At 42.8% G+C, this 27,544-nt stretch overlaps 1 protein-coding gene across 1 annotated transcript in view; it reads left to right on the top strand.

The window, feature by feature from the left end:
- Window positions 1-6,264: 6,264 nt before the first annotated feature.
- The window catches only part of LOC306788406 (cilia- and flagella-associated protein 46-like), a gene marked incomplete at its 5' end in the record, with an annotated part of 29,761 nt that continues 8,481 nt past the window's right edge, over window positions 6,265-27,544 (top strand). Inside the window, 21 exons of the mRNA XM_079283930.1 lie at window positions 6,265-6,313; window positions 6,410-6,531; window positions 7,825-7,950; window positions 8,255-8,319; window positions 9,141-9,309; window positions 9,601-9,720; window positions 9,929-10,023; window positions 10,942-11,088; window positions 11,222-11,321; window positions 11,692-11,790; window positions 12,180-12,370; window positions 12,757-12,982; window positions 13,210-13,327; window positions 15,438-15,570; window positions 16,057-16,181; window positions 16,971-17,089; window positions 18,771-18,883; window positions 21,811-22,023; window positions 23,147-23,336; window positions 25,973-26,122; window positions 27,520-27,544. The exon at window positions 27,520-27,544 is cut by the window's right edge and continues 86 nt beyond it. Coding sequence (XP_079140056.1) covers window positions 6,265-6,313; window positions 6,410-6,531; window positions 7,825-7,950; window positions 8,255-8,319; window positions 9,141-9,309; window positions 9,601-9,720; window positions 9,929-10,023; window positions 10,942-11,088; window positions 11,222-11,321; window positions 11,692-11,790; window positions 12,180-12,370; window positions 12,757-12,982; window positions 13,210-13,327; window positions 15,438-15,570; window positions 16,057-16,181; window positions 16,971-17,089; window positions 18,771-18,883; window positions 21,811-22,023; window positions 23,147-23,336; window positions 25,973-26,122; window positions 27,520-27,544 — 2,695 coding nt within the window. The remainder of the gene's footprint in view (window positions 6,314-6,409; window positions 6,532-7,824; window positions 7,951-8,254; window positions 8,320-9,140; window positions 9,310-9,600; window positions 9,721-9,928; window positions 10,024-10,941; window positions 11,089-11,221; window positions 11,322-11,691; window positions 11,791-12,179; window positions 12,371-12,756; window positions 12,983-13,209; window positions 13,328-15,437; window positions 15,571-16,056; window positions 16,182-16,970; window positions 17,090-18,770; window positions 18,884-21,810; window positions 22,024-23,146; window positions 23,337-25,972; window positions 26,123-27,519) is intronic.

Here is a 27,544-nt window from a genome sequence, read left to right as displayed (position 1 = left end):
GGTAGGAAGAAAAACATTTATTAAAAAAAACGTCACATCCACAAGCCACCAACTAACACAAAGCCACCGCTAGTCTGATTCAAAAGGCAACTATTTCAGTATTTATCAGGAGCAAATTATGAAAATGCTATTTCCATGTGAGACCATAGCCACGGTCCAAACTGATTCTATAGGGAAAGGCCAGTGTGCACATTATCACCAGCCGAGCACTTTTAAAAAACGCTCTTACATTTGGAACTGGATTCAGAAAACGTCATTCACATATAATATAATCAGACATTTGCCCAAACTATTTTCCACTCCTTCATAGTATATATGCACTCATTCAGGCTCATAACAATATTGATCCGTTGGTGCATTTTAATGAATATCTTGAAGCTAGCTCTCAAATGTTCCTTCTTTTACTTATATCTTGCCATGGTGCAAGAAGAGTTCTATTTCTAAAATGGTGGAGGCGCCATTTTGTTTCCGAGATTGTCAACACAAAAATCGACGATTTGATCCCCTCAAACAAAAATAACGGTGTTTTCATGTCCCTACACATGTGTTAACACATTCCACACCTATTTCGAAGAAGAAAGTCCAGTCTTAACATATTGTTTTACACCAGAAACTGTGAGTGGCCTCACAATATGAGTTTTTCTAATAGCTAGCTTAAATGCTGAACATTATTTAGCTTAATATTTAGCTTAATATTCTTAATTTAACGTAATTAAACGCACGTTTTGTACTGCAATGGCCTTTTATGGAGTCAAGGAACATTAACAAACACATTTGGCATGAAATTTTAAAAATAAATAAAAATGTTTTACCTGTAGGTCCGAAGATCTGGTCTGGTCTGCTCACCGGTGCCGGGGGTCCACTGGAAGCCATTCTGTCCAACTGGTATTGTTTGCTGTAACGTAACGATGGCCTGCCTCGGTCGGCGCTAGCTGCTCTTGGCCTGTATCGAACGATTCCGTCGTGACGCCCTTTCCGGTCATTACGCTGTCATTTTCTTCGGCGATCGCCAACCAAACGTAAATAATATTAATTCATACATATCAAATAATCTATGTGTCAAATTTCATGAATATATATGGACGTTTATATGTCTAAATACTATAGGAAAGTGACTTTGATGAGAGAAAGCAGAAAGAACGCTCGGGCGACGCTTAAACAGCTCGAACGGAAATTAAGGAGCTTTTATTGCATCATTTGGAGTTGTTGAAGCGTGATATCTTATTGTGAAGGACAGAACTACGGTCCCGGATGTGTTGACAGCATTGATGGTCATTTTTGCGACCCTGGAACAAGCGAATATCCCCGAAAAACCAGCAGCAGCCAGTGTTTACAACGTGTTTGTACGGATTAGGCCAAGAGCAGTGCACGGCTAATTCACCCGTGTTAGCATCGTTTTAACGACTCTGGTAAAGGCAAAGCTAACTGTAATAATTACGACAATATTTCGTTTGAAAGGTACGAAGTTTAACTTCAGTTTAACACCATTAAATCAACTGAAAACATTACACGATCATTTTTATCAACATTGTAAGTGAATTGTATTGAAACATTAGCTAAAAACGGTCCGGTTTGGGGTACAATTCCGTTAGATATTCAACTCAGTTCGCCAACAGTTTGTTTTCGAGGTGATCAGATGTCTGAGAGCTCAATCTTGTAGGTGCAGCATACACTTCAAGTGCAACTCAGAAACGCCGTTTTTCTATGACGTCACTATTATGCGACCACGCCCCCTCCACTAACGCAGGCATGCGTGTGTGAGAGAGATTGGATTTTATAGTAAATTGTGTAAATGTAAATAGTTTGGACTGTGTGTGTGTTTACAATAGGTGTTTCCATAAATCCGTGATGTGTGTGATCTGTGATGATAAACTTCACATCATCTTGACCCAGAGCATACATACCATTCAACCAAGAATGAAACATGTCAGCAGTTTCATTTGTGTTGTTGTTGATTTATTATATAACATACTGAATAGAAAGGCAGTAGACATGAACTAAACTAAACTTGAATCACTGCATGCTTCCAACGACATCATGCAAAGATTGCACAATTCATGAAACCCAAATTGATCTCATTTAATTGAGTACCATGTGGGGCTTTTTATTTGTCACTGGATGATACCGAGCAGCCCTCGTCTGTTATTTTATTGCTTTGTGAAGTAATAAAATCACAGTTTTATTTTTGAATTGTTATTAATATTCAACTTTATATGCACATAGTGAGAAGATCACTTTGTGGTGCATTTTGCGACACATTTCTAAAAACAAGGGACACTAATGATGCATGTATGTCATCTGGACAACCTCCACATGATGGCAGTATTGTAACTTGATTCACTTTTTATTCACTGATATATTTTTGCCAACAGATGGCACCACAGTCTCACTTGCAGTACTACTAGTAAGAAGCCCTCTTTTCTTCTTCCAAACACAATCATCCCATCTCCCCAATTAAGCAAGACAACACTGTGCGGGGTGAAACTGTAACATTAACTCAGACTGCAGACTGTGTTGAAAGTAAGACAGTATTGTTCTCAGCCGTGACCTCATTTTACACGTTTAGTCTGTTGCTCATTATCAGTCGGTGGGATAAGTCTGGGAGCAGGAAGGGTGGGAGAGTCTTCCTCTCGCTTTACTGTCAAACGTCTGTGTGTGATCATAACAATCCAACTGAGAGCTGGACTGAGATTTCTATCCAGTAGATATCATGCAAATTGAACACTGATTTGAAACAGCGTCTCCCCCCTGAACCAAATGTATTTACAAAACTCTGTTTAACTGATGTGGTGTTATATTATGAGTTCTGAAAATACTATAAGGTTGTCGTACATTGTCAGATTTTTGAATTATATCATAAAAATGCGAAAATAAATGTAAAAGTTGTCTTACCAGCACAGGTACGGGCCATCTCTCCAGCACACTCCCCACAGGTGCTCCTCCTCCTTCAGCCGAAGATATTCAGGCGCTTCTGTTGTCCACGAGTAGCGATAGTAATTTCGCCAACAAGTTTCGAAAGTAGCTTTTCTCAAGAAGTTAAAAACTCAAAGAGTCGGCTCTCCACGGTATGTCCAAGAGGTGTTTACGCTCAGGTCCAAGTGCAGAGTGAGCGATCAGAATGTTCTGAGGCCTCAAGTGGGTCCGTTTCCATGGCATTCAGTGACGCGTGCGTGTGTGAGTGTGTGCGTGCGATTAGCCAAGACAGAGAGAAATATGAATTATTTTATCTTATATATAATATATTTTGTATTTGATTTATACGAGTTATTTTTATTTTATCTTCCAGTGCTCTATTGCCATTCAGTACAGCTAGTTGTCTCTGCTTATTCTAACACAACAAATCTGTATTGGAAATTGAGAGAGAGAGATTAAGTAAATATATATATACATTTATTTATTTCTCAATGAATCTTTCTAGTAGAGCAAAGAGCCTGGATACTTGCAATCCTAAGGCAGAGGACAGTTAACAAAAACAGCAGCAGCAAAACAAATATCAGCAAACGTGTTTATTAACTTGCAGTAACACATATGCACATACTTTATATAAGTTGTCCCTTTTTCTGCTTACAAGGCAGTCACCCTCCCCTGCAGGATTATTTTCTCCAAAATTGTCCAAATCACATTCAGTAAATGATGAAAAGAGAAACATTTATCAATAATATTCACACAAGGATGTAAACTTAGAAGATTGACACATTTTACACAGCAGAATACACACAAATTCATAGAGAAATAATTTACATGGATGTCTTATTGTGGGTTTAAATAAATAAAAGAAAAAGGTGACAGTCACAACGGTCATCTGTGTGACAGCAACAATAACACATCAGAAGTGTATTGTCCTCTCTACTGGTTGTCCTATTAGTAAAGGCTTTATAGGATGAGAGCTAATTTTACTGTAACCTTAAGTATAAGATGGTCAAATGGAGATATTACAAATGGACTAATGTCTTCATTCCAAGCTACGGTTGCTGAATGTTTGTCCCCGGTGAAGAGGCCGTCGTTCTCCCCCCTCAGCTCCTGGCTCCCTGGAACAAAACAAAATGTAGAGTTAGTTTTATTTCACACCACAAAACAAAAGGAGCAAAATACTCAAATTCAGTTTATCCGTGTAATTAATCTCAACGTTTGTAACGTTACCGGACTTAAAGTGATATTTCAGGTTCACAACCTGTCTACTTGAGCTCCTGTTGGTCCGTTAATGGACATAATCGTCACAATCTCAGTAAAATATTGGTCAACCTCTGAGGTTTGAACGTGAAGGCATTAAAAGTTACTTTCCAAGCTACCGTCGGATGCAAGCAGACGAGCTCCCGCTAACATTAGCTTGTTAGCTAGCTTGTCAGCTATTGTCACGTAACTTAACCGATCATTTTAACAAACGTGATGTTATAGCTCCCGGTAATGGAGTAACGTATGTAACGCTGTGCACTTTGCCTCAGGCATGACTTTGTTAGCTAAGGTTAGCTACGCGTAGCTAACATTAAACTGCTGTCTATCAGCAAAAGCGCTGCTTTGATGGCTGTGACATTTTCAACATAAATAAAAGCACTAACTAAAACCATTAAGTAGGTCAAGTGACTCTTCCAGTAAATAATAATATATTATATATTTAAAGCGATTTGTATAGCGTGGACAGTTCTGAGAGTAATGAGTGAATGGCAATTACATCATGAGGTGCACCAAGCTATCAACAAACTGTCTGAAGGCAAAGCAAGTGGCTTAGACCATATTACTGCTGAACACCTTAAATATGCTAGTCCGAGGTTAGCTCCTCTCCTCGCTATTTGTTTTACTGGCTTCATGATTCACGGCTTGTTACCAGACTCAATGCTGTCTGTTCTCTTAGTGCCAGTCATTAAAAACAAAGCTGGTGAAGTATGTAGCCTAGAGAATTACAGGCCCATTGCTTTGGCCAGCGTACTGTCAAATGTCCTGGAAAGAATTCTGCTGGACAGAAGACAGGACTTTATCACCTCCACAGATCACCAGTTTGGCTTCAAAGCCAAACATGGCACTGACTTGTGTGTATATATGCCTTAAAGGAAATTGTAAACAAATACAGAGGTCAAAACTCATCAGTTGTTTTGTCTTTTATTGATGCCTCTACAGCTTTTGATCGTGTTAATCAGAGTAAATTATTTTTTAAACTGAGCCAAAGAGGTGTCCCCACATACATTGTGAGAATTCTGGCTTACTGGTATGCGCACCAGAGTATGCAAGTAAAATGGGGTAAAAGTGTGTCAGCCCCATTTGGGGTTAGCAATGGTGTCAGACAAGGGGGAATTTTGTCCCCAATTCTGTTTAATCTGTATGTTGATGATCTGTCCAAGCAACTGACAGCCTGTAATACTGGGTGCATGATTGGAAATACTCTGGTTAATCACATCATGTATGCAGATGATCTGGTGATCTTTAGTCCTGTGTATATTTAGACAGGTCCCACAAAGAATTGCTCAACAACTTTGCTTGATGGCCACTGAGGAGCCATCTATGCTGCTTTGAAATTCTGGCAGGTAATACATCTTTCTGTCAATTAACCCTCTAACTAGGAACTCCGAGTCCATGGCAGGGAGTGCCACTGTAGTTTGCCTTGCCTCACGATTTTCTCCCATCACATCAGTAACAGTATTTGGTTTGACCAAGTAAATTATTTTTGCACACTGAGTGGCCTGATTTCTAGTGATGCACTTTGAAGTTAAGAAGCGTTGGGACCAGGAGCCTAAAGAGGTGCTTTGTGTGAGTCAGAGAGTGGGGGGAGAGCGAGAGAGTGAGAGAGATGTAAAAATAAGTCTATTTTATTTGAATTTAGAGACTACAGTGAGTTGTTTGAACTCAAGTTAGTAGTCAATCAATACAAACAAGTGTCAACCTTTTTGGTCCTCTTCGTTTACCGTAGTCTCATCCGTTCTTGGGTTGCTTGGTAACGCTCCCAAACTACAAACACGGATGGTGGCTCAGTCCAGCATTTTACTTTCGACACAGGGTTAGTTGTTCATTAAAGACACTAATATGTGGCATATTTACAGTGACGGTAAAATGAAACGTACGGACGTATTGCTTTTCTAATATTCAAGCAGTTTTGAAATTCTTGTTGACCGACGTAACACCTTTCACACACCTGTAACACTGCAGTTTTAAATGGGGTAATTTAGCGCGAACAATAGCGTAACTGGCCGTCCTAACCTAATTAGTTGTAGCTAGCTAACATTAGCTAATTTTTACCATAACACATTAGCTGACGACACTTATCGTTCTCCCGAGATGGAGCGGGATATTCGTCAGTATCTCACCGAGGCAAAGGAGCGACAAGGTTTGTATTATTATACTGACGTTCATGCAGGAGCACTTTCAGCTTTAACGAGTTATGAAAATGTGCCTTCGTTGTGTTTAACGTCACTTCACGTAGACTCTGGAGCGCTGCAGTCAGCTTACCTTTTACTTGAGAACGTGGCGGTGGTTGGAACCAGCGGACGAACTCCACGTATTGGCCCGGAGTTGTACGTCGTTTGTGCGGAAGCAGCTCTACAGGTGAGACCGGGGGCAGTAAATAGTTACCTGTTAATGTGGCCAAACCATGTCGTCGTAGATTTAGCAGGGTCAAATAAATAAATAATAATAATAAAAAGTCTGTGTGTATTTTCTGAGACCATGTGAGTTCTTTGGAAACAATGTCCCACAGAAATGTAAGTTTTATATTATCCTCGAGTGAGGATGAGATAGTCACAGGCCTCGTTGTGTCTGCACTGTTAAAAATGGCCGACAAATAAAGCCTACAAGATATAATTATTGACTTAAATCTCGTTTAATCAAGTTTAGGATCTAACTAGTCATGCCAAAAGTGCTATTGTAATGCCAATGACACCTGAGGTTTATTTATTTTTGGCAAATTCTACTGAAGGAATTAAGCTACTAGGTTACATATCACATATTTTATTTGGTTCGAGTAAATAAAGCAGAAATCATTTTCGGGGTTCTTCGTTGATTAACACACATGCTTTGTTAATGGCAGCATCTAAAGCTACTGATACAGAAAATCATTTGAATAAAAACCTCTCCAGCAATGACGCTAGAATAGTCATCACAAATGCCATTATGTCACTGTTTTCATACAGTAACTTTAGTTAGCTAAATCCAGCTATTCTCCCAGTAGGACAGGATAATAATGAATATTCACGAATGTCGACTGAAGTGTCCTAGGGCAGTGGAAGCTCATTTGAATAATGGAACACTGGTATTCCATAATGTGATTTGGTCTCTTTTTTATGTGGTACAGAGAGGCTCCTCAGTGAAAAAGCAGCTTGCCTTGAAGTCTCAGGCCTGTTTGAATACTGAATGAGTCCACATCCCCACCAGGACTACATCACAATAGTCCTCAGTTGTTAGAGAACTATGAATATTCCTGTTACATTGAGACAATTTTTGAACGTTTTCTCAGATACTGATGCCACTGTTACGTTTCACTTGTTTTATCATCTTCCAGCATGAGAAACAATGAAATACTTAACGATAACACAATTAAAAGCTTACAGTATACAACATTTCTGTTACGAATGATCTCCCCTGACAGCGCTACAATTCCTTGAATGAAAACTAACCAGAGTGAGTTCATCTAAGTAAAGTACTGACATGCGCAAGGGCAAGAACCTGCAGTTAGGATGTTTTTCATCATGCGTACAATCGATGTGCATCACACGACACATCAAGTCATTTCTGAGTTGTTTTGATCCCGCATCAAATTTAGAAAAATGCTGGTGACGCAACGTAACAGCTGATGAGGTCTAAATATGTCTTTTGTTTGGCCTTTTGTGTTTTTTTCCTCAGCTGGGCTGTTTGGAGATAAGCACAGCGTGTCTAAAGATGTACTTTGATCCGCCAGCTAATCAATTTTTGTGTCGAGCCTACCTCTGCCGGGGCCAGCTGAAGTCTCCGCCGGCCACTGGCAGTGTGGTGAGGACACCAAAGTGGACACATCTCCTCAAGGGGGGTTGTGTGTATGTGTGTTTCTTTGCCAATAGGACACGCATACACAGTTACTTTAGAAATATACTGTTTTGCACTGTAAAAGGAGCAGATGTCCCCGCTTCGTAAACTACTTTTCTTCACAATGTGATTCTTCAAGGCACATTGCCCTTTGTCTTTTCACACTTAAGTGCAGTTTTTCTTGGTGTTTTATCAAACTGTGGGCTCTATTGAAGAGTTTCCTTCTCTGATCTTTGTTTGTGACAGTCTTTTGCATTATTTTCTATTTCAGGGAGACTTTGAAGAGGCTGTGCTGTGTTTTCTTAAAGCAATTGAAATTGCAAAGCATGAACCAAGGTACGTTACCTCCAGTGTGTTTGGCTTTGTTCTAACAGTGTCAAGAAAGTTGACCAGTTCCATCCCACGCACAGCTTCTCATCGCTGCTATTGTTTGCACACAATGAACGTGAACTATTCCAAACAGGGAATGCTCTTCTTTTTTTATAGCTATGATAGGTTATGAGGGTTAGATATATTCTGCGGCATCAAGGTTTGAAGAATACAGTTGAAATGTGACATGATTCTTCACGCTTCACCCCACAGGTGGATGATATTCAGCATGTTTTCTTCTTAATCTGAGAGCAGGGAGAAAAGGATGATGAATATAGATGTGATGATAGAAATTGTGACATTTGAAGAACGACTCATCGGGAGATAGCGGCCTTTGCCTTTGCGAGCGAGCGGCGCCGACTCTCTTCGCTAATGAACTCATAACCCGTCAATAAAAGGGCTGAATGAGCAATCCCAATTAACACCAACGGGAATATGTTTCTAATACATCCAGCCCAGACTAATGCACAACGCACTCTCTGGTGTATCAATTAGCAGCACTCAAGCGACCCGTTCACACAATTTCCTCTAAAACAGCGCCTTGGTTTCATGAATTTCCCTCATTTTACATAGAAAGGCTCCTACGGGGGGCTCGCCTGAGGCCCATTGGACGATGGTTGATCCACACACATTTGCAATCCACAGAACTTCTCCATACAGAGTTGAAACTTGGTCTGAATTGAGTTGTTCCAAGAGATCAAATGGCTTGCCCGCGCAGATCATGTGAATAATTCAGCTTTTTCTCCGTTTTTTTGCAAATTATTTTGCATCCGTTTTGTTTCTCACAGATACTTCTTCCTAGCGTTCAACGCCTCGGTGCTGTACCTCCAGACAGTGCGTCCTCTCCTGCAGCCGGGGCGGTGCCGCCGCCTGGTCCCCTCCCTCGGGCAGGTGGTCCAAAGTCTGGACGAGGTGGCAGACCGGGACCACAGCTGGAGGGCTGAGCTCATGATGCAAGTGGCCCCTCGATGCTCTCTTAGTTCTCTTTCATGAATAAGTCCAGTCCTGATTCAGTCCGGTCTCATGCTGGTGACGCACAGAGCTAATTAACCAGCAGCTCATCTGTGACAGTAGCGCTCTGGTTTCCATACTCGTATGTAAAATACTAACCTGGGAACTTGGCTGATATATCGTTGTGGAGAACAATGTCCATATTTTGTGGAAATATCCCAGTAAGCATTGCAAAACACTGTTCTTTCACACTGAAGTAGTATCAGTCTCGTGTTCTCTCTGTTTCTGCTCAGGCATCTTATTAAATGTCTCGTGGACGCCGGTGAAATGGAAGATGCTGCAGGTTTTGCCAAAGTTACAGAAGAATTCATGAAGTCCCACATCCCACATCTCTATCCAAGACTCTTTACGTTACTGGTGAACGGCGTTTCATTTCATTTTGGAGTGGCATTTATTTCAGGAGTTCGTTTTTTTTTTCAATACATTTTGGACTTCTGGAGTTAATGGAAGTGTTGGAATCACACAACCTGAAAGAAGACTACTGTGTTTAATGTGAAATACAGCAGAGCTTTTAGTGAAGCATTTGACTAGAAATAAACTTCTACCTTTACTCTTCTCTCCTCAGGTACAACACAAGCTGACAGAGAGGGATGTCCTCATTGAACTGAGCAGGCAGTGGACTACCTTAGCAGTCATTTACAGAATACAGGAATTAAAAAAGTACGGACATTTTCTTTGCTCTACTTAATCGTTGTACTGTAGCAAGAAACTGCCAAACTGTTTGGAAGAATATGCTTTATTTATTGATTGGATGTTTGTGTTTTTAGAGTGCTCCCTGCTGATACTACCGGCAGGTTCAGCCATTTATTAAGTATTATTAATGGTCATACCAACTTACCAGTTTCACCATTCTGTGTTTGTAACCGACAGAGGGTATTATGTTTCCCATTCTCGTGGATGTGATATCTCAGCAAATTATTGTCAAATTTGGCTCACAAACTATTATTTTGTCCATAACTCCAGAATTCATGTGCTAATGGTGACAATTTCACACAAATGTCTAAGACGATAAAATGATAACGTGATGACACTTTGGACAGACTGCAGCATGACTGTTGGCAGTGGCACACACCCGGGAGGCGGTACTTCCAGTTAATATTTGCCACGCTTTCTCAAGCTTGTAGGACTCACAGGGATATTGGTGCATTTTGGGTTCTGACGTTTTGTTTGCGTTCAGCGAACTTGGAAGCTACTCAAACATTAAACCCGATCCACAGGCCCGCGGTTAATAAGCCCACGGCGGGCAGGTTTGTCTGGCTGCCTGCACACAGTAATGGTATAGCACCACGGCTCCTGGTGTGGCGTCGTACAAACCCAGTCCCCTTTCTGCAGGCATGTACTCGACATGTCAGAGCTCCTTATGGCTCTCTAGCTCATCTTTAAACGTCAGCCGCATGAGTCAGTGTGACCCAGCCATCGTCGGCTTCATGTACCGGTCGCTCATTTTGCCTGAGGTTAATGCACTGTTCAGTGTGAGTATATTACGAGGGAAATGCAGATGCGTGCATACTCTTGGGTGCATACGTTTATGTATTTTTAATTAACAGACAGGTTTTTTCTTTCATGTTGTACAAACAGCAAGTTAGAAGAAATGAATGAGGTCGAACCAACAAAAGAGGAGCTCGAGCAGATCTTTCGTCTCCTGATGGATTGCACCGAAGCATCTGCTGCAGCTGTGAACTCCAGTCCTCCTCAGAGCCCGACACCCATCCAACCAGCTGACAGGTCTGTGACCCGAACAAATGTCCTTCCCTGTCCTCTTACTACCACACAACCATGGATAACCCGAGGGGCAGAGCACAGCCCGGATTACTCTACTTGGAATTGTGTCAATGATGTTTTTATCTGGGATTTGCAGAGTCTTCCTCCTCCTGGAGTTGGCTCTGCTGGCCTTGCGAGTGAAGCGGCATGAAGTAGCTGTCGACTGTTTGAAGGAGCTGAGGTCGGCGGGAGAGACTGTGAGTGTCCGGCGTTCTCCTGAAACCTCAGAGGCTACACACTGTAACCGTACATGCATGCAAATGCATGCATGGATTCTGACATCCACTCTTAAGTAGGCACTAATAGATGAAATCAATTATCTGAGCTCACGCCCAAGAGCTTAAGAGGTTGCTGCAGTTACTTTCAATAATGTAAGATTGTGTTTATAGAAAGGTGTGGAGTGTTTTCACCAATTTGACCATTTTGCTCGTATTGTGAATGAGGTGATATGATCACACAATTGGCAACGTTGCACATGCATAAAATACGTCACCCCTTATAGATGTGTCCCCCTCTCTTCTGTGCGCTGACTCTTGTAACCACACGTATGTGCTTTTGTCTTTTCAGAGTCTTGGCCAGCGCGTAATAATGGAATGTGTCAGCTGTGACATCAACCTCCAGAAGAGAGAGGGGAAGACGAACGACTACTCCAAAGCCAGCGTGGAGGTGCTCGATCATACAGCCGCGTGTTCCCACCAGCATGTGATGCGGGCGGTGGACCCATTGGCGGAGTCGTGATTAACTGTTCTGTAATATTTTCTGTAATCTCATTCTCTGTCTGAAGGCAGTACATCCTTACACTCTAGGTATCTCTGCCTTAAAACTGCTAACCCAGCTAGCAGCGCTTAGAGTTTCAGCTGACAACTTTAATCATCAGTTTTTCCTCTCTGTAATCTCATTTTGCACCATTTAATATTTTGGCTTGAAAACTTGAAAATTAAACAAATTGGCACCCCGTATTTAATACAGTCCAAGTGCACTTGCCAAATGATAGAAGTGTCGTGCTCTCGTTGCTACAGGAGAGACGCTCTCAATCTGTAGTCTTGATCCCACAGGCCCGGCTGAAGGAGATAGGCCAGCTGGATCAGTGGCTGCAGACGGCGGTGAGGGAGGGGGACCCTCAGGCCGCGCAGGCGGTGTGCGCCGCGCAGTGGAGCTCCTGTCTGCCCCTCATGCAGCACAACCTCAGGAAACGCATCAGGACGCCTCTGCTCAGGGTGGCCCAAGTCCTGGAAGACATTCAGAGGTTTACAGTTTCCTCAAATCCACTTTGCATACAGTATACTGCATGTTATGATGTTATATTATTGCTCAACCTGTGTTGTAATGCAATACCATATCATATTTTGTTGGCTTTTTAGAGATTGCAGAGTCTGATTTATTTTTCAAAAATGTACTATATGTTTGTGTTTGACATTTGGATCAAGAAAAATGCTATTATGATGATTTGTGGTCCGAAATATTTTAGTTCACTGTCGTATTTTCGTAACATTGACAGAGAGCCAACATTTAGGTACTTTTCAAGATGAAGTACTGTCTCCCAATTTTGAACTGTGGTATCACACCTACATATTTGTCGTCATTCATAATGTACGAGTTTATGCTGGAAGTGTTTGTTTGCTATTTTCACAGCGTGCTGCTGGAGACGCGCTGTCAAGTCCACTCAGAGCTGGCAGCGATTGAAGAGGAGGACGGGCGCCTTGAGGCTTCTTTGACTCACCTTCAGAAAGCCCTGCTGCTGGATAACGGGACGCGACGAGAGCGCCTGTCGTCAGCTCTCCGCCTCCTGCAGCTCAGAGGCACCCTCTACCAATCGCCCCCCCGGGCCGAGGATAAAGCCGATATGCTTATGCAGCAGGTTTGCAGCCCGTCTGTGTCAGACGGTCTTAACATTACAAAATGAAGCGGTTCTTTAAAACTTAACAAGCGGATGCTTTTATTATGTAAAAACATACAGAATTCATACATAGGTACAGGGAAGGAGAACTTAAATTCAGTGTGTTTTTATGTATGGTGAGAAGAGGAGTGTGCCTCGTAATGGCTACAAGTTAAGTCTGACATCCAACCCTTCCTTCCCGTCCTCAGGCCAGGGACATGCAGCCCCAAGACAGGACGGACAGCCGTCCCGTCCTGGTCTCCGTGGGTCAGCTTTTGGCCCCTGACCATTTCCAGATGGTGCTGGATGCTGACGACACCTCCAAAAGTACACATTTCTCTTCTTGCTTTCAGTTTTCACAGAGACACGACAACATTTACTCAACACACGTGCAGTTTGTCAGAAGACATATTCATCTGTTGGGATAGCTTTAAACACATACTATAAACGATTGACTAATAAAACATTGATCTGTGGCATTAGTCCATGTTTTAGAATTCATCATAAGTCCATTAATGAGTATGTGTACCGGTATATGATTTTATTTTTTGCACTCTGCGATCTCGGACAAACCCCACTGTTCTAACTCCCCTCAGCCTTTTTGACAGCTAGTCAAAGGGCCCCTTTGGTCCGTAGAGGAGGCCCCTCTTGGTTTTGTCTATAAACCTCAAGCATCCCCTAGATCAGCGGTTCCCAAACTTTTTAGGCCGCGCACCCCCTTCTACATCCCGACTGGGTTCGCGCACCCCCCCCCCCCCTTAATAAAAAAAAAAAAAAAGAAGCAACAGAGCCTTTTAAGCCTTCATAGCTGCATAAGAATCGGACCAATGAGAGAACAGTTTGCTCGCGCGTGGCATTTGTTTACAAGATTTAGTCCGCTGTTAAATGTTGCAGTGTGAACACAAACCGAACAAAGGAGCAACTGCAACAAAGCAAACGAACTGAAGGTGTGAAAACGCCCTGAAACACTGCAACAAAGTTTCAATAACTTTCAGTGACACAAGGCGTCACTTTTAAAGAGCAATACGGATGCGAGCACACACGCACAGGCTCAGAGGCAGATTATCACATTTAATTTACAATCAATGACCGACTAATGTAGCCAGGATGTCTTCGGACAAAGCATCGATGCGGCGACACAGTGTTGTTGGACACCGGGATCATGTCCAACTTTTTTGCTTCTTTCTCCCCAATCATACATTCCACCATCTCTCTGGCAGCTGGTGAGCTCACGTCTTCGGCGATTGTGTGCGGTAGCCCCTTTCTCGCTATTCTGTAACCAGATATGAAGCCCGTAGTGCGTCATTTATAGACCCAACACATGAATGAGACTCCAGTTGTTTTTGGCTGTTTTGTAACTCCTCCAATTTCGATATAAAGAATGTAAGGGGCGTTTGACTTGCACTGGCATGCTTGGTGTTCAGGTGGCGACGTAAATAAGAGCTTCAGACTGTTAGCCAGAACCTCACTGCACACCACGCACTGTGGCTTTGGGGAATCTGCGTTGCCAATCCAAGTGAAGCCCAGACACAGATACTTTTCATCATATTTCCTCTTTTTTTCCCAGTCTGATGCTCACTCTCGTTTCCTCTTTTTCACCTTGACTCCGCGATGGGCCGATGTGCTCCCGATTTGTCTGTGCTGCACCTCTCCGTTCCCCTCGCCTCCGATTCCTCTCTCTCTCTGTCCCTCTCCTCTTTTACGACTGATAGCTTCAGATGTCCCACCTGACAGTTTTTAAATTAAAATTACATTTTTTTTTTTATATTTAATATTATTACACCATCAGACCGCCATTACACTTTTCCTCTCGCGCACCCCCTAGAGGCAGCTCGCGCACCCCCAGGGGTGCGCGAACTTCAACGAGAGGTGCGTGCATGAGAGCGGGTGCGTACAGCCTTTTATTGCTTTGGTGAGCGTGCAGGCTCGGGAGCGTTCTGCTTCTTTAAAACACGCCAGTCAAAGTCACAGACCTCTTTTTGTAGTTCAGTCCATAAAACAAATGCTCTGAATAACTCTGTTGCTGCGGGCGGGTGTGACTAAAAATCTGGAACATGCTCCGTTGTTTTGCTTTTTGTTTTGCTTTCTTACTTGTCGACATAATTACATCGCAGTCTGTGACGTTGCGATGCTGGAAATGGGCCATTTACTCTCGCGGTCCCTTAGTAGTCGTTCCTTTCTTACGTGGAAGTGGCATATTAAGGCTCATTTTGTAACTTCCTCGAAAGGATAACATTCTCACGACCTACATTAGTGCACATTTATTCCATGTTTTATGCATCCTTTAGGCCTAAGGAGTTGTGTAACAGACTGACTCCAGTTTTTGTTATGCATACTTGCCTGGAAAATTGTATTGAATCAATATTTATGGAAAACGCTGGAGCTTTTCCAGTAGCATTAATCGACTTATGTATTCAGTCTTCCAACAATTGTCTAGTTCCCGTAGGCGGTCTAGGATCTGGACCAGTGGCTCAGCTCTCTGCGAAGGCGCAGCATCACTCTACATCTGTGCGGAAGCTGGACGGACACCTGGCCAGACAGGGAGATGACAACACAGACAACACAGAGAGGTGTGTGTTTGTACATGTACATGTATTCATTGTGATTATACATGTATGTTCTTGAATACAAGTGCAGTCTTCCTGTCAAGTCTTCTTAGAAATTACTTTTTTTTTTAGTTGTCAGGCTTCCCAGAAACCCAGCTTAAGCAGGTTTGTATGCCTTGTTGTCTTTTGATCCTCTCCACAGTGAAAGCTGTTGTGTGACTGTAGGCGTCTACAACCTTCTTTTACATTCACGGTGCGTAGTTGAGGCTGCCTGTCCACCAACATCATCACAGTAAAAAAAGTGTGCACATGAGACATTGCAAGCTTAATGGGCCGGAGAGGGCAAGATGTTTGACTTGAAGATTCCCCAAAGGAAAAGTTTGTTATTCATGGCCCGGCAAAAAAACCCAACCTTAAATCATATACAGTGTGCTGCTTTGCCCTTTCCCTGACCTCCACCTTTTTAATCATCTCTTAAGTGTTCTTTATTTATTTTTTTTGTTGCTCCAGAGTGAAGCTGTGGGCAACGCTGGTGAAGACAGCCAGGAAACAGGAAGTGTGGGATGTGTGCCGAGCTGCTTGTCGATTCTGTTTGCTCTACGACGACGGCAGATGGAAAATCTCCGAGACCGGCGGTGAGATGGTGAACGGTCCTCAGGCCGACGGTGAGATGGTGAACGGTCCTCAGGCCGACGTGAGATGGTGAACGGTCCTCAGGCCGACGGTGAGTTGGTGACCGGTCCTCAGGCCGACGGTGAGATGGTGAACGGTCCTCAGGCCGACGGTGAGATGGTGAACGGTCCTCAGGCCGACGGTGAGATGGTGAACGGTCCTCAGGCCGACGGTGAGATGGTGAACGGTCCTCAGGCCGACGGTGAGATGGTGAACGGTCCTCAGGCCGACGGTGAGTTGGTGACCGGTCCTCAGGCCGACGGTGAGATGGTGACCGGTCCTCAGGCCGACGGTGAGATGGTGAACGGTCCTCAGGCCGACGGTGAGATGGTGAACGGTCCTCAGGCCGACGGTGAGATGGTGAACGGTCCTCAGGCCGACGGTGAGATGGTGAACGGTCCTCAGGCCGACGGTGAGTTGGTGACCGGTCCTCAGGCCGACGGTGAGATGGTGACCGGTCCTCAGGCCGACGGTGAGATGGTGAACGGTCCTCAGGCCGACGGTGAGATGGTGAACGGTCCTCAGGCCGACGGTGAGATGGTGAACGGTCCTCAGGCCGACGGTGAGATGGTGACCGGTCCTCAGGCCGACGGTGAGATGGTGAACGGTCCTCAGACCGACGGCACTGTTCCTCAATATCGGAGTGATGGGCAGGAAATAGTAGTGGTATCTGAATTAGTTATACATACAAGAGGGAGACGATTGGTTTCATTGAGAGAATTTGCGTCACAGATTTTGTGAATTTGATCCAGGATGCAGGTCCTCGGAGGAGGAAAGCGGTGCAGAACCTCTTCACGGTTGCAATCGAAGCCAAACCTGCGTGAGGGACTTGCTGCGGCTTTTTGCCGAAATCCGCTTCATCAGTGCTGAGGTGTGTGACGACCAACACATACACACTTTTCAGATGTTCTTGCAGGAGTACTCCACATAAACAGGTTTCACATTTGCTCTTGTTGTACTAACGTGGTTGCATTCCTGCGTGTACGCAGAAAGCAGGTCAAAAGCTCTTTGAGCTCTCGGCTCCTTTTTGTTCCGTTACTCCCCCTCAATGACCGTTGTCTGTTCTGTAGACGATCTTTTTTTTATTTTATGAATGATCATGGTCCGCCTAAAGAGCATTGCTTTCCCTGTGGCTTCTTCACAGTAAAAGCCACTCCGTGGAAACACTTAAAGGTCTAGTGTGTAGAAACTGGCTGTGAGTTTGCAGACTGTAACCAACTGAAACTGAACCCAAGCGGGCAGGAGAACTACAAAATTCTTATTTTCAGGCGAGTTTACACTAAAGAAAACATATTAATATTATATTGCAGATATCACAGATACATTTATGCCAATTGATCCCCTTACATGCTACTCACTGTACCTTTTTAATGTGAAGCAACAGGATGTTCCCGTCTGCATTATGCCTAATTCCCACTACAACACTCTAGCCTTCATGTCTTCGCTTGTTGTTGTACTGTATCGTTTCCCGTGAAGGCAATTTGAATCCAGCTTTGGAATGGCGGACTCTGCCACTAACAATTAAAACTATATAGAAAGGTATCTACTATATTCACTGAATGGCCATTGCTAAAAATATGCAGATCATAAATGGTAGGGAAATAAACTCATGAGAATCGGAAGGATTGAAGACGAGCCATAGAGTGACCGGTGGGTCTTCCAGGGACACAAACACATTTTTCCGTGTTTTTTTAAAAATAATTATTGATTTTATTCTACAGATCAGACATAAAAACTTGCAGCTGTCTGACTTTGCTTGTGTCCCTTTTCAGTTATTAGTGTTGATGTGCATCATATACCATGCACAGTGGAAAGTCCTGCTTCTACCAACTTTGTATTTCAAGCTTCTGTGGATACAGATGTTTTTGTATCGAGGTGTTGACGTTGACAAAAATTCTAGCTATCTCAGATCGTAGGAATATTGTATGTTATTTTTTTAGCTCCTTTTGTAACGTTCCACTGCGTGCAGTAGTAAACATGCATTATGGGATTTTTAACAAGCCCGTGAGGTAGATGTTGATTTGTTGGAGTCAGAGATTGTTGTGCTTGTCTTCTGAGCTTGTCTCATTGCGTAATCCCGCTTCCCATCAAGCCTGCAGCTCCAAGTCGCTATTAAGTCCATGGAGATGTTAACTTGACAGCACTTTGAAGAAAATGGAGACAACTATCCACAGCTACAACATGACCTTGTCAGAACTGACTCACACTGTAGCGTCTATGCTCGCTCCCCTCATGTAGCTCTCTCTTTGTTCCACGGTACACCGGGGGGTTATTTTTGGAGGATTGGGGTCATAATTCATTCACTGAATAGATACCTACGTCTCAGTCCTCTTGCCTTGCCTGAGTTGTCCGCCGCTGGAGTAAAACGCTCACCAGTCGCTTCCTTTTGTTCTTTGATCTGCTGCCGCTGAGCTTTAGCGGCTCTACAGAAGCTGTCATTCCCAGAGCGGGAGGTCTTCTCTTCTCATTTGATTATGAATTTATCAAAACAGGAAGTCATCTTTAATATTATCCTTTGTGGAGGAGAAATGAAAGTATTGTGTCTTGTCAAGGCCACCGTCCAAAAGCTGCTCACAGAGGGGGTTCAGCTCAACGGCCCTGCTATCCCCGCAGTGGAGAGTGAGTTGTGTGCGTCTGAGGAGGATCCACACTGGGTTGTTTACAGGTGAAAACACACACACACACACACACACACACACATGCTAGCATCATAAAACAACAATATTTTGTCTGTATTATGTCTTTTGTCTATATGTTTCTACTTTATTTGCAAATCACAGATTTTATTATTATTTTATTCATTTAAAGTTACATTGTACATAACTATATTAAACAACAAAAGAAATTCTGTTGTATTTGTGATTATTAAAAGCTGGAAGTGTAATATAAGCAGCGATATGAAAGCTTTCAGTGACCAAGTTTGTTATTCAGTTATTAATAGTAGTTCATTAATTCATTTTATTAAAATAATGAATTCTTAAGTCCCTGATGCATGTGAATCTCATAAAATGTTGTTTAAAATATGTTTTTTATATATATATATATATATATATATATAAATAAATAAATGCCAGAGAAATGTACTTTATTTTAAAATATATTTATTTATTACAACTAACATCATGAAGTTATTCTTTGACTTTGAGCACTGATGGAACTATACCTGAGTGACTCATCTTCTGGGGTGTCTTCTCAGCAAGACATAAGCATAAAAAACAAAAACTGCTCCTTAATGTTATGTAGTATTGTTACTTACATCTTGCAAAAGAGATTTTTAATCTCAATGGGACTACCTGGTTAAAAAATATTATAATTCAAACGTATTCGTCATGGTACCCTGCTTCCTCCGGTCTGAGTGCACTCGGTCGAGGGGCCACCCTGGCCCCGGGCGCTCCTACCAGTCGCGTCAGTTATGGCAGCTTCCCTCTTCTGGATCCGTGCTCTTGGTAAATTGCCAGGTTAGGTTTTAACGGCTAGGATTACTTCTAAAAACGTAAGGGATTGTTAAGTGGGTAGGTCTCTAGGATAACCTTACAGAACTCAGTTGTTAGACACACAATAGATTTAACCTTTTACTGCCACGAGGAACATTTACTACTTTAAGCAAATAAATGCACTTGAGAAATTTACTTTAAATGCAGATTAGATATTTATTGCAGGTTATATTCAGTTAGTTAGCAAGGGTTAAGCTACAGCTCACATAAAATGTTACTACACTTGATTCGTACTTTTAATTCCTTGATTATACTCACTGGTTTCAGATGCCGAGACGGCTCGGTGGGAGCTGGATTTTTCAAAGGTTCGATGAAAAAGTTCTTTTGGAGTTGTTAGGAGCGAAGGTCCGGCCAGACCCTCGGTCCTCCTGCTCTCACAGCGGGGTTCGTTGTTAAAGTCGAGCAGTGGGGAGAGGGAAACTCTCCGTCTTTCGATCTTTGTCCACGAATGTCAATCTTTCTTCTCGTGAGCAGAGACGGAGTCCTCAAATACTTCAGTTGCGATCGTCCGTATCTTCTTTCTCAGAGCGCTTGGAACGGCTCTCGTGTAGAAATCCCAGCTTGCGACTTGCAAGCATCTCCTTATATCCTTGATCTGGGCTGTCTGTTCCCCCCTCCTATTCTGAACACATGATCTTTATCCCACCCTTTTGTGTGAGTGCGTATGTCTGGAAAGTACCTTATTTCCCTCCGCGCCTTGTTCTTGCAACAGAGTCCAAAGCCGCGTGTCCGCTTACCCGACCCACGCCCAAAACATCTGTTTCTGATCTCACTGTCTCAGTCTTTTGCCTATTCTCACTTCTCCAAAACTTTCCACTGACACACACACCCTTCACATTTCAACTCCGGTACACAGATCATTATTATAATCAGCTTTTACATTTGTTAAATCACTCTCTGTATTAAACATTCGTTATATAATGATCATAAACTTTATCTTTCATCAACTTTAACTATCGATTTCTGAGTATATACTTTGTGTCTTTTTATCCTGACTTTTCCCCTGATCGTGTATGCATGTTTTCGAGGCAGCTTTCTCTGTGATCTCAACTCTTCTTGACAACATGCATCAGGGACCTGTGAATTAATGAACTACTTGTTATCTATTAATGACATATAATAACAAACTTGGTCACTGAAAGCTTTCATATCACTGCTTATATTACAGTTCCAGCTTTTAATAATCACAAATACAACATCATTTCTTTATTGTTTAATATAGTTATGTACAATGTAACTTTAAATGAATAAAATAATAATAAAATCTGTGATTTGCAAATAATGAAGTAGAAACACAGAGACAAAAGACATTTTTTTTTATTCAAACGTATTGTTCGGTTCGTCATGCGAACCGAACCGTGAGCCACGTACCGAACGGTTCAATATGAATACGCGTATTGTTACACCCCTAATATATATGATATATACATATATATATATATATATATATATATATATATCAAATTCCCCTAATGCTTCTATGTGCATTGCCAACTGTCGTCTCTGTTGGTGTGGTTTAATGCAAGTGTTTCAAAGGACCATAACTTGTGCTTTAGCCTTTTTAAAGTGAACACATTGCGTAACTCGTCAGAGATGATGACGACAGGTAGTGGTGGGAATAACTCAATCGCTGAAACTACGAGCCCGTTAACTCTTGAATCAAAACTGCACAGCAGATCTGAAAGCATTCTCAGACCAATGACGTAGTTTCAACAAGGCTGCAAACATTATCAATGACGTGATTACCTTTTACTAAAGACCAGGATGTTGTAGATATACACCGCAAAGCTCCAGGATCGCACAAAGTCGTAACAGCCTACTTTCTTTATTGAATTGACAAGACCTGACACATCACATCCAGCAGTGGAAATACTGCTCCTCCACTCTTCACCTCCAGCACATTGTAACATAATGCCGGCTGAGAGCTTCACCCAGGTGCTCAAACAAATTGGTGTTGAAAGCTGCATTTGATGTAACGTATTTGACATTGTAGAGGTGGAGTTCCTCTCCCCTGTGGATGGTGCAGAGACACTAGAGACAACATAATATGGACTATCTCCCTTTCCCACTCTGTATTCTCTGCCTCTCTCTCACCCAGAGACTGGATCCAGGCTCTGTCCGCCTACGCCACCTCCAACTTCTCGCGTGCAGCGGAGCTCGGAGCAGAGATCGAGGAGCCGTGGGTGGTAGCAAATGCAGCCATTTACCTGTGGAACTACAGTAGCCACTTGTTGGCAGCTGGGGAGTACCGACGCCTGCTTCCCGCCTTCCAAAGCCTCGTGGCGATGCTCCGAAAGAAGGAGTTCTCTGGGTAGGCCGGGTCTCTAAATTACTATCAGTTTTCACTACAGGGTCTATACACCTGTCAAGGCTTTCACACACTGGTGGGTGTTTATTTTCGTGCGATTAATTTCACAGGAATTTCTCAAAATTCACCTAAGTCTCTCGTTTCACACGATCTTCTTGCAGTTATTGTGTTCACCAGTATTGGTAGACGGGCTCAGTTTATCAGTTGCTCTGTTGTTGAGTACGATATGAAATGTCCATAAAATAGGTCACTTAGTCAGCGGTTACTCAACGATAGGAAAGAGGTCCCTTGGGAGGAAAAAGTTGTTCAATGAAGCATAGCGTTAGTTCATGCAGGACACGGAAGTCATACGCCCCCAGCTGACAGCCACACACCAATCACAGCCCACTTTCACTTCAAGGAGGTTTATTTAAATTTGACTCCCTCCTCACTGATTCATTCTACACCTACGCTGTTACAGACTGCGCAGTGCTGGTGAAGCTTCGCCTCCTCCAACCCAGCCTCCGCCCCTTTTTTAGTTCAGAGTTCATCTTTCTGGCAAATGGTTGAAATGTATTTAAAAAATGGACTTCTGGCTCATTCCTGTAAACCCTTGGGGGGGGTTATAGCTCGGTGCTCCCCGTCTTAGCTTGGTAGCTGCTGGCTAATCCGGGGAGCATTCAAAGAGCGGAGCCATCATCGCCAAGTATGACGAGAGTGTTCCTGACTGAACCATAGATTAATGTACGATGCAAACAGTCTTTAAATTCAGTCGAAACTTGAAAACTGTTACATTTTCAGCCGATAGCTGCAATATGTACTCTCAGAAAATCCTTTTAGTCACGCTCAGCGTTGACTTGTAAAGAAAATGTTTGTTAATTTGTTCTCTGGCTAGCTCACTCTCAGAAAAACATGCGCTTTAAGCTCGGCTCTAGTTTCTGGCTGTAAGAAGCAGTGAATGTTCAAAATTACTTGAATGTTGGGATTCAGTGATATCATACATCTCGCTGTCCAAATCTGTGGTGTGTTTTGTTTTTTTACTTTCAGAAGGAACTACAGTATGTTTTGGCCTGCAAGCCCAAATTCCCGTCCTTGGTTTTCTCCAGATGATGTCAGTTTGGAGCATTCTCTGTATTGTATTTCTCAGGAACCGCACTCTGTTCGTGCTGCTCTGTGATGCTGTGGCCCGGGGATTGATTCAGCCTCTGTGTGGACCAGACAGCGCCGAGCAAGCCCCGCCAGGAGACGAGGGTAGAAACAGACAGGAGAAGGCTGCCAGTGCCCACGGGGCTCTCTTAGACCCTGCTGCCCTTCAGGATGTCCGCAAGGCATCTGAGGTGTGTGTGTGTGTGTGTGTGTGTGTGTGGGAGGGCGATGCTGCTAATGGCCGTGTGTGTGTGTGACAAAATGTTTCTATGAGTAGATTTAATAATCAGCACCATGGAAGTGTTTCTGACAAACACTGACATTCGGTTCTGTTAATTTATCGAAGCATGAGTCTTCAATCTCATAAAATATCCTTTTAAACGAACCAATAAAAGTGCCTTTGTTGGCAACATGTGCAAAGGCTCCGTACGTTATAAAATCAAAACCAAAGTTGGATATAAACCTCCTATGTCGCAAGACATTTGCATAAATGTTGCACACATCGCTATCAATTTGCATCAAAATGTCCTCTCTTACATACATTTGCATTAACACTCTTTAAATCCGGATTCATTTGCAAAACAATTAATGACATCACCATATCTGCATATAGATTCAGAAGCCTATCAACATAGAGAACTACTTACAACTATCTGTTCAGACTCCAGTGGTTGTTGTGCAGTCACTAATTCTGTCCAAAAACCTCTGTAGCAGATGCATAATGAATGAAATCATAAAGAACAATCTGAGTTCTAGAGGGTTTAGAACTCTTGAGGATAATGTAACATGAAATCCTGACAACACGGGCTCCAGTCTTTCTGGCTCCTACATGTCCATGCATCACAAAGTAAAGTAAAGCAAAATATTTTGGGTTTGAAGTTTGATTTGTTGCATTTTGTTGAGACGAACACGATTGACCCTCCCAGGCTGATTGCGGTGGCTTGAGCTGCTTTTAGTTTTTTCCCTCTCTGATCTCTCCACTGTGAAAACAAAGACTTCCATCATTCAAAGCTTAAGAACGGATCAGAATCTCACAAAATAGCAGAAAGGAGTGCGTGCATAATCTCTGAATGGAATTTGCTGAATCTTTGCGAGACGTGTTCAGAAACTCCAAGTTGAAATCTTTTGTACAGATATGTATGAAACGCTTTCCACACTGTCGACTCTTTTTAAAGTTTTAAACTGGAGGTCGGCCGATAGTGGACTTTTATTGGCCAATATAGGAACGATAGTTTGGATGATGGCAGATTAATCGGCCGATGCCTATTAGCTGATAGTGTTGCGGTATGTATTCGAGAGATGACTTTCGTGGAGAGAAATAAATGTAAACGCGTCAAAGTTTTGCCCTCCATTTTCTAACCTTATTGTAGAATAATGTGTTGAATGTTTTTGCGTGAAGTGGTGTATTACTCCCCTAATAACAAGTAAATAATAGAAGTCTAAAACATCATTCAAAGGCTGTTGTGCAATGATGGCTGCAATGAACCCCCAAGGCAAGGGAAGGGAAACAGTGCAGCTTACTTTCAACCTTCCGAATGTTCTCTCTTCATTTTATGAATTATGAAACGGATTGGTATCACACTTCATGTCATCCTCCATAAAGTGTGGCTGGCTAGTCAGCTGCATATAAATCCATCACCTGGAATGTTCTGTAATTCAGTACGTAGGTCCAGTATTATTATGCTAAAAAGGTGAGTGGGTTCATCAAAACAGACAAGACTAACTGTAACTTAAGGTCCTTCCATCATAGGGATGGAAAAAGATGATCATGGATGATAAACAAAACATTTTGGGACGGTCACGGAACGGATAGTAGACCTTACCTGGAAAACAAAACAATATTCTGCACAGAAGTCGTCTATGTAGAATTGCGAGAGACAATCCAAGAATGCGTACGCAGGAACTACGAGGCCTCTCAGGAAGCATTGATTCCTCCTCCAGAGGATATGACGTGGCAGATGTTAGGGCATCGCAGATGAAAAGTTGAAACGCTCTTATGTTCACACTACGAGCAGCAAAGCACCGGTTTACAACTCGTTTTCAATGGAAGCTACGAACTGATGCCCGACACTAGTCTAGCTGTCCTTGACCGCTCAAATTGTTGGTCCGCTTTTATCTACCCACAATTCCTGTTCTGTTCCGTCGTAAAAATAAAATGTAAGAAAAACAAACCGTTTGCTATTTTACGGCAGAACTACGTCAACAAGCACTTGAGAGACACTTCAACGGCGACAATGTAGCCGGACGCTTTTGTAGCTTTGCCGCTCGTAGTGTGAACATAGCATCAGGAAGATGTACAGTTTGTTATCCCCTTCGTCGCTTAACACACATGTCGCTCCCGTGACTGTCTCGTCTCATGTCTCTGCTCTCTGTATGAGCTGCAGTTCCCAGTTGAGCCCTGTTTCCGTTCTCCTTTACTATTCAAATGATCCACCATGAATGTCGGCTCTAACTCCAGATGAAAGGCACTTTATCAGTGAATTATTAACTTGATTCCATCGTGTCGGTTTCCTCCTTGGAGGAAAGATTAAAAAAAGTGATCCGTTCCGATGCATTTTGTATAAATAGCCTGAACTGAACTTGTTTGTGTATGTTGGCCGTGCCTGCAGCTGGCATGCTGGCAGAGGGCCTCTGGCTACAGAAAGGCTTCTTATAGATACATAGAATAATGTATGGTATTTGACAGACACTATGATTTACATTTTAAATGTCATTTAGGACCATGCAGAATCCTCACTGTTAATGTCGTGTTCTGCTTATTGAGCTTCTCAGGCTGCTAATACCGTACCAATGCAAGCTCATTGTCGTTTTCGACACTTCCTCCCAGCTGTGTGACTTCGGCCTTCGCATGTCCACCTGTAACACCCCAGGGGAGGCCGTCCCCATCGCAGCAAGGAAACGGGTGGTGGCCACGTGGGTGCAGGTCAGGAGGCTGCTGCAGCAGGAGATTGGCTCAAAGATGGACACTAAAGATCAGGTACCATTCTCTGCTGGCTGGTCTATGATGGTTTGTCATCATTGCTCAGCCTGTAGGAAATCATTTTGATGGATGGCAAGTTCTAGCCATAGACTGCACGTCTTTTAAAGCTACCTTCCACAGAGAGGAACATACTAGTGTCTGGTGCAATCCCTGTCTGTCATGACAGGCTAGACCATCACTGACAAAGTCCTGGAACAGGATCTCTAGAGAAGAGTGGGGACCCTATGTTCATTACATTGTAGTCCAGCATTGGGTTGGAATAACTTCAAATTAGTTACAAATTGTAAGATATTTATAAACACAATTATCCAAACGATGCAGAACATTTTTCATGTTAATTCACAGACCAATAGCCGACACTCTGCAGTGACTAGTGCAGTGACAGTGGTATTTGAGAAAACAAAGGCACCACACAAACTGTTGCTAAATAATATCCTCAAATACGAGAGAAGGGAGTAAAACATGGACACATGAGACCACATGAGTCCTGGAACGTGTTTAAAGCAGACAACTCACGGCACTCGTTACACAACGCGTTACAAGTGGAACACTTTGATCGAGCTAGAGCACCTTTCACTTCCACTGCTCTCCACCATTATGAACCACATCCTCATCGACGACCTCACCCTCTCCCCGTCTCCAGACTCCGTACATTGTTGTTGTCTTGCTCTTCTTGCTGTGAGTGCGTGAGCGGTAGTCTGGGACGGGGCAGGCCTGCAGCTGCACTTTGCTGCGGTGAATGGCTTTAACCCGGCTTTGCTGCTCCAGCTGATAATGTCCAAGAAAAACAACAGAAACCAGTCAGTCTTGCAATGTTTGTGAACTTATTTATTTTGTATTCCTTGGAGGGGATGGTATCCCTATTCTGAAAGCTTTTGTTCTGAAAGCTTTTGTTGTCCAACACAAAAAAATGTGAAATGTAAAGAAGAGTGAATACTCGCTGAGACTGTTTTCATAACATAATCACGTCACATGCACAATGCATCCTGTATTACATTATGGCTCTTCTTTAATGGGCTTATAATATTGTAGCTGATGACATTTTTGATCATCTTTTTGATGCGGTAGGTGTTACTTCCATATTACAGCATTGTATACAGCCTGATGTGCTTTGAGTCACAGCTACAAAAGGTTTGTTTCTCGCATTGCAACTTAGGAAGTGTAGCGTTAATATAAATGTTAATCTCAATAAATCCTTCATGAACTAATTTTCCACACAATAGCAAGTCATACATTATCAACTGAGGTCAGGAAACATGCAATATGATGATCCCACTGCAGCTTCATGTATGATTTATAAGCGAATAATAATACATGTATCTGTATTTTCTACAATTAAACATATGGGATTGGTGTGTGTTCAGCGTGCATTGGTTTCTTCCCCGTCTTTGCAGTGTGAGAACGAGGAGGTGTCGGCGA

This window comes from Melanostigma gelatinosum, assembly GCF_949748355.1.
Source record: "Melanostigma gelatinosum genome assembly, chromosome: 14".
In the NCBI taxonomy this organism is placed as follows: domain Eukaryota; kingdom Metazoa; phylum Chordata; class Actinopteri; order Perciformes; family Zoarcidae; genus Melanostigma; species Melanostigma gelatinosum.
This window is presented reverse-complemented; position numbering and strand designations above follow the sequence as displayed.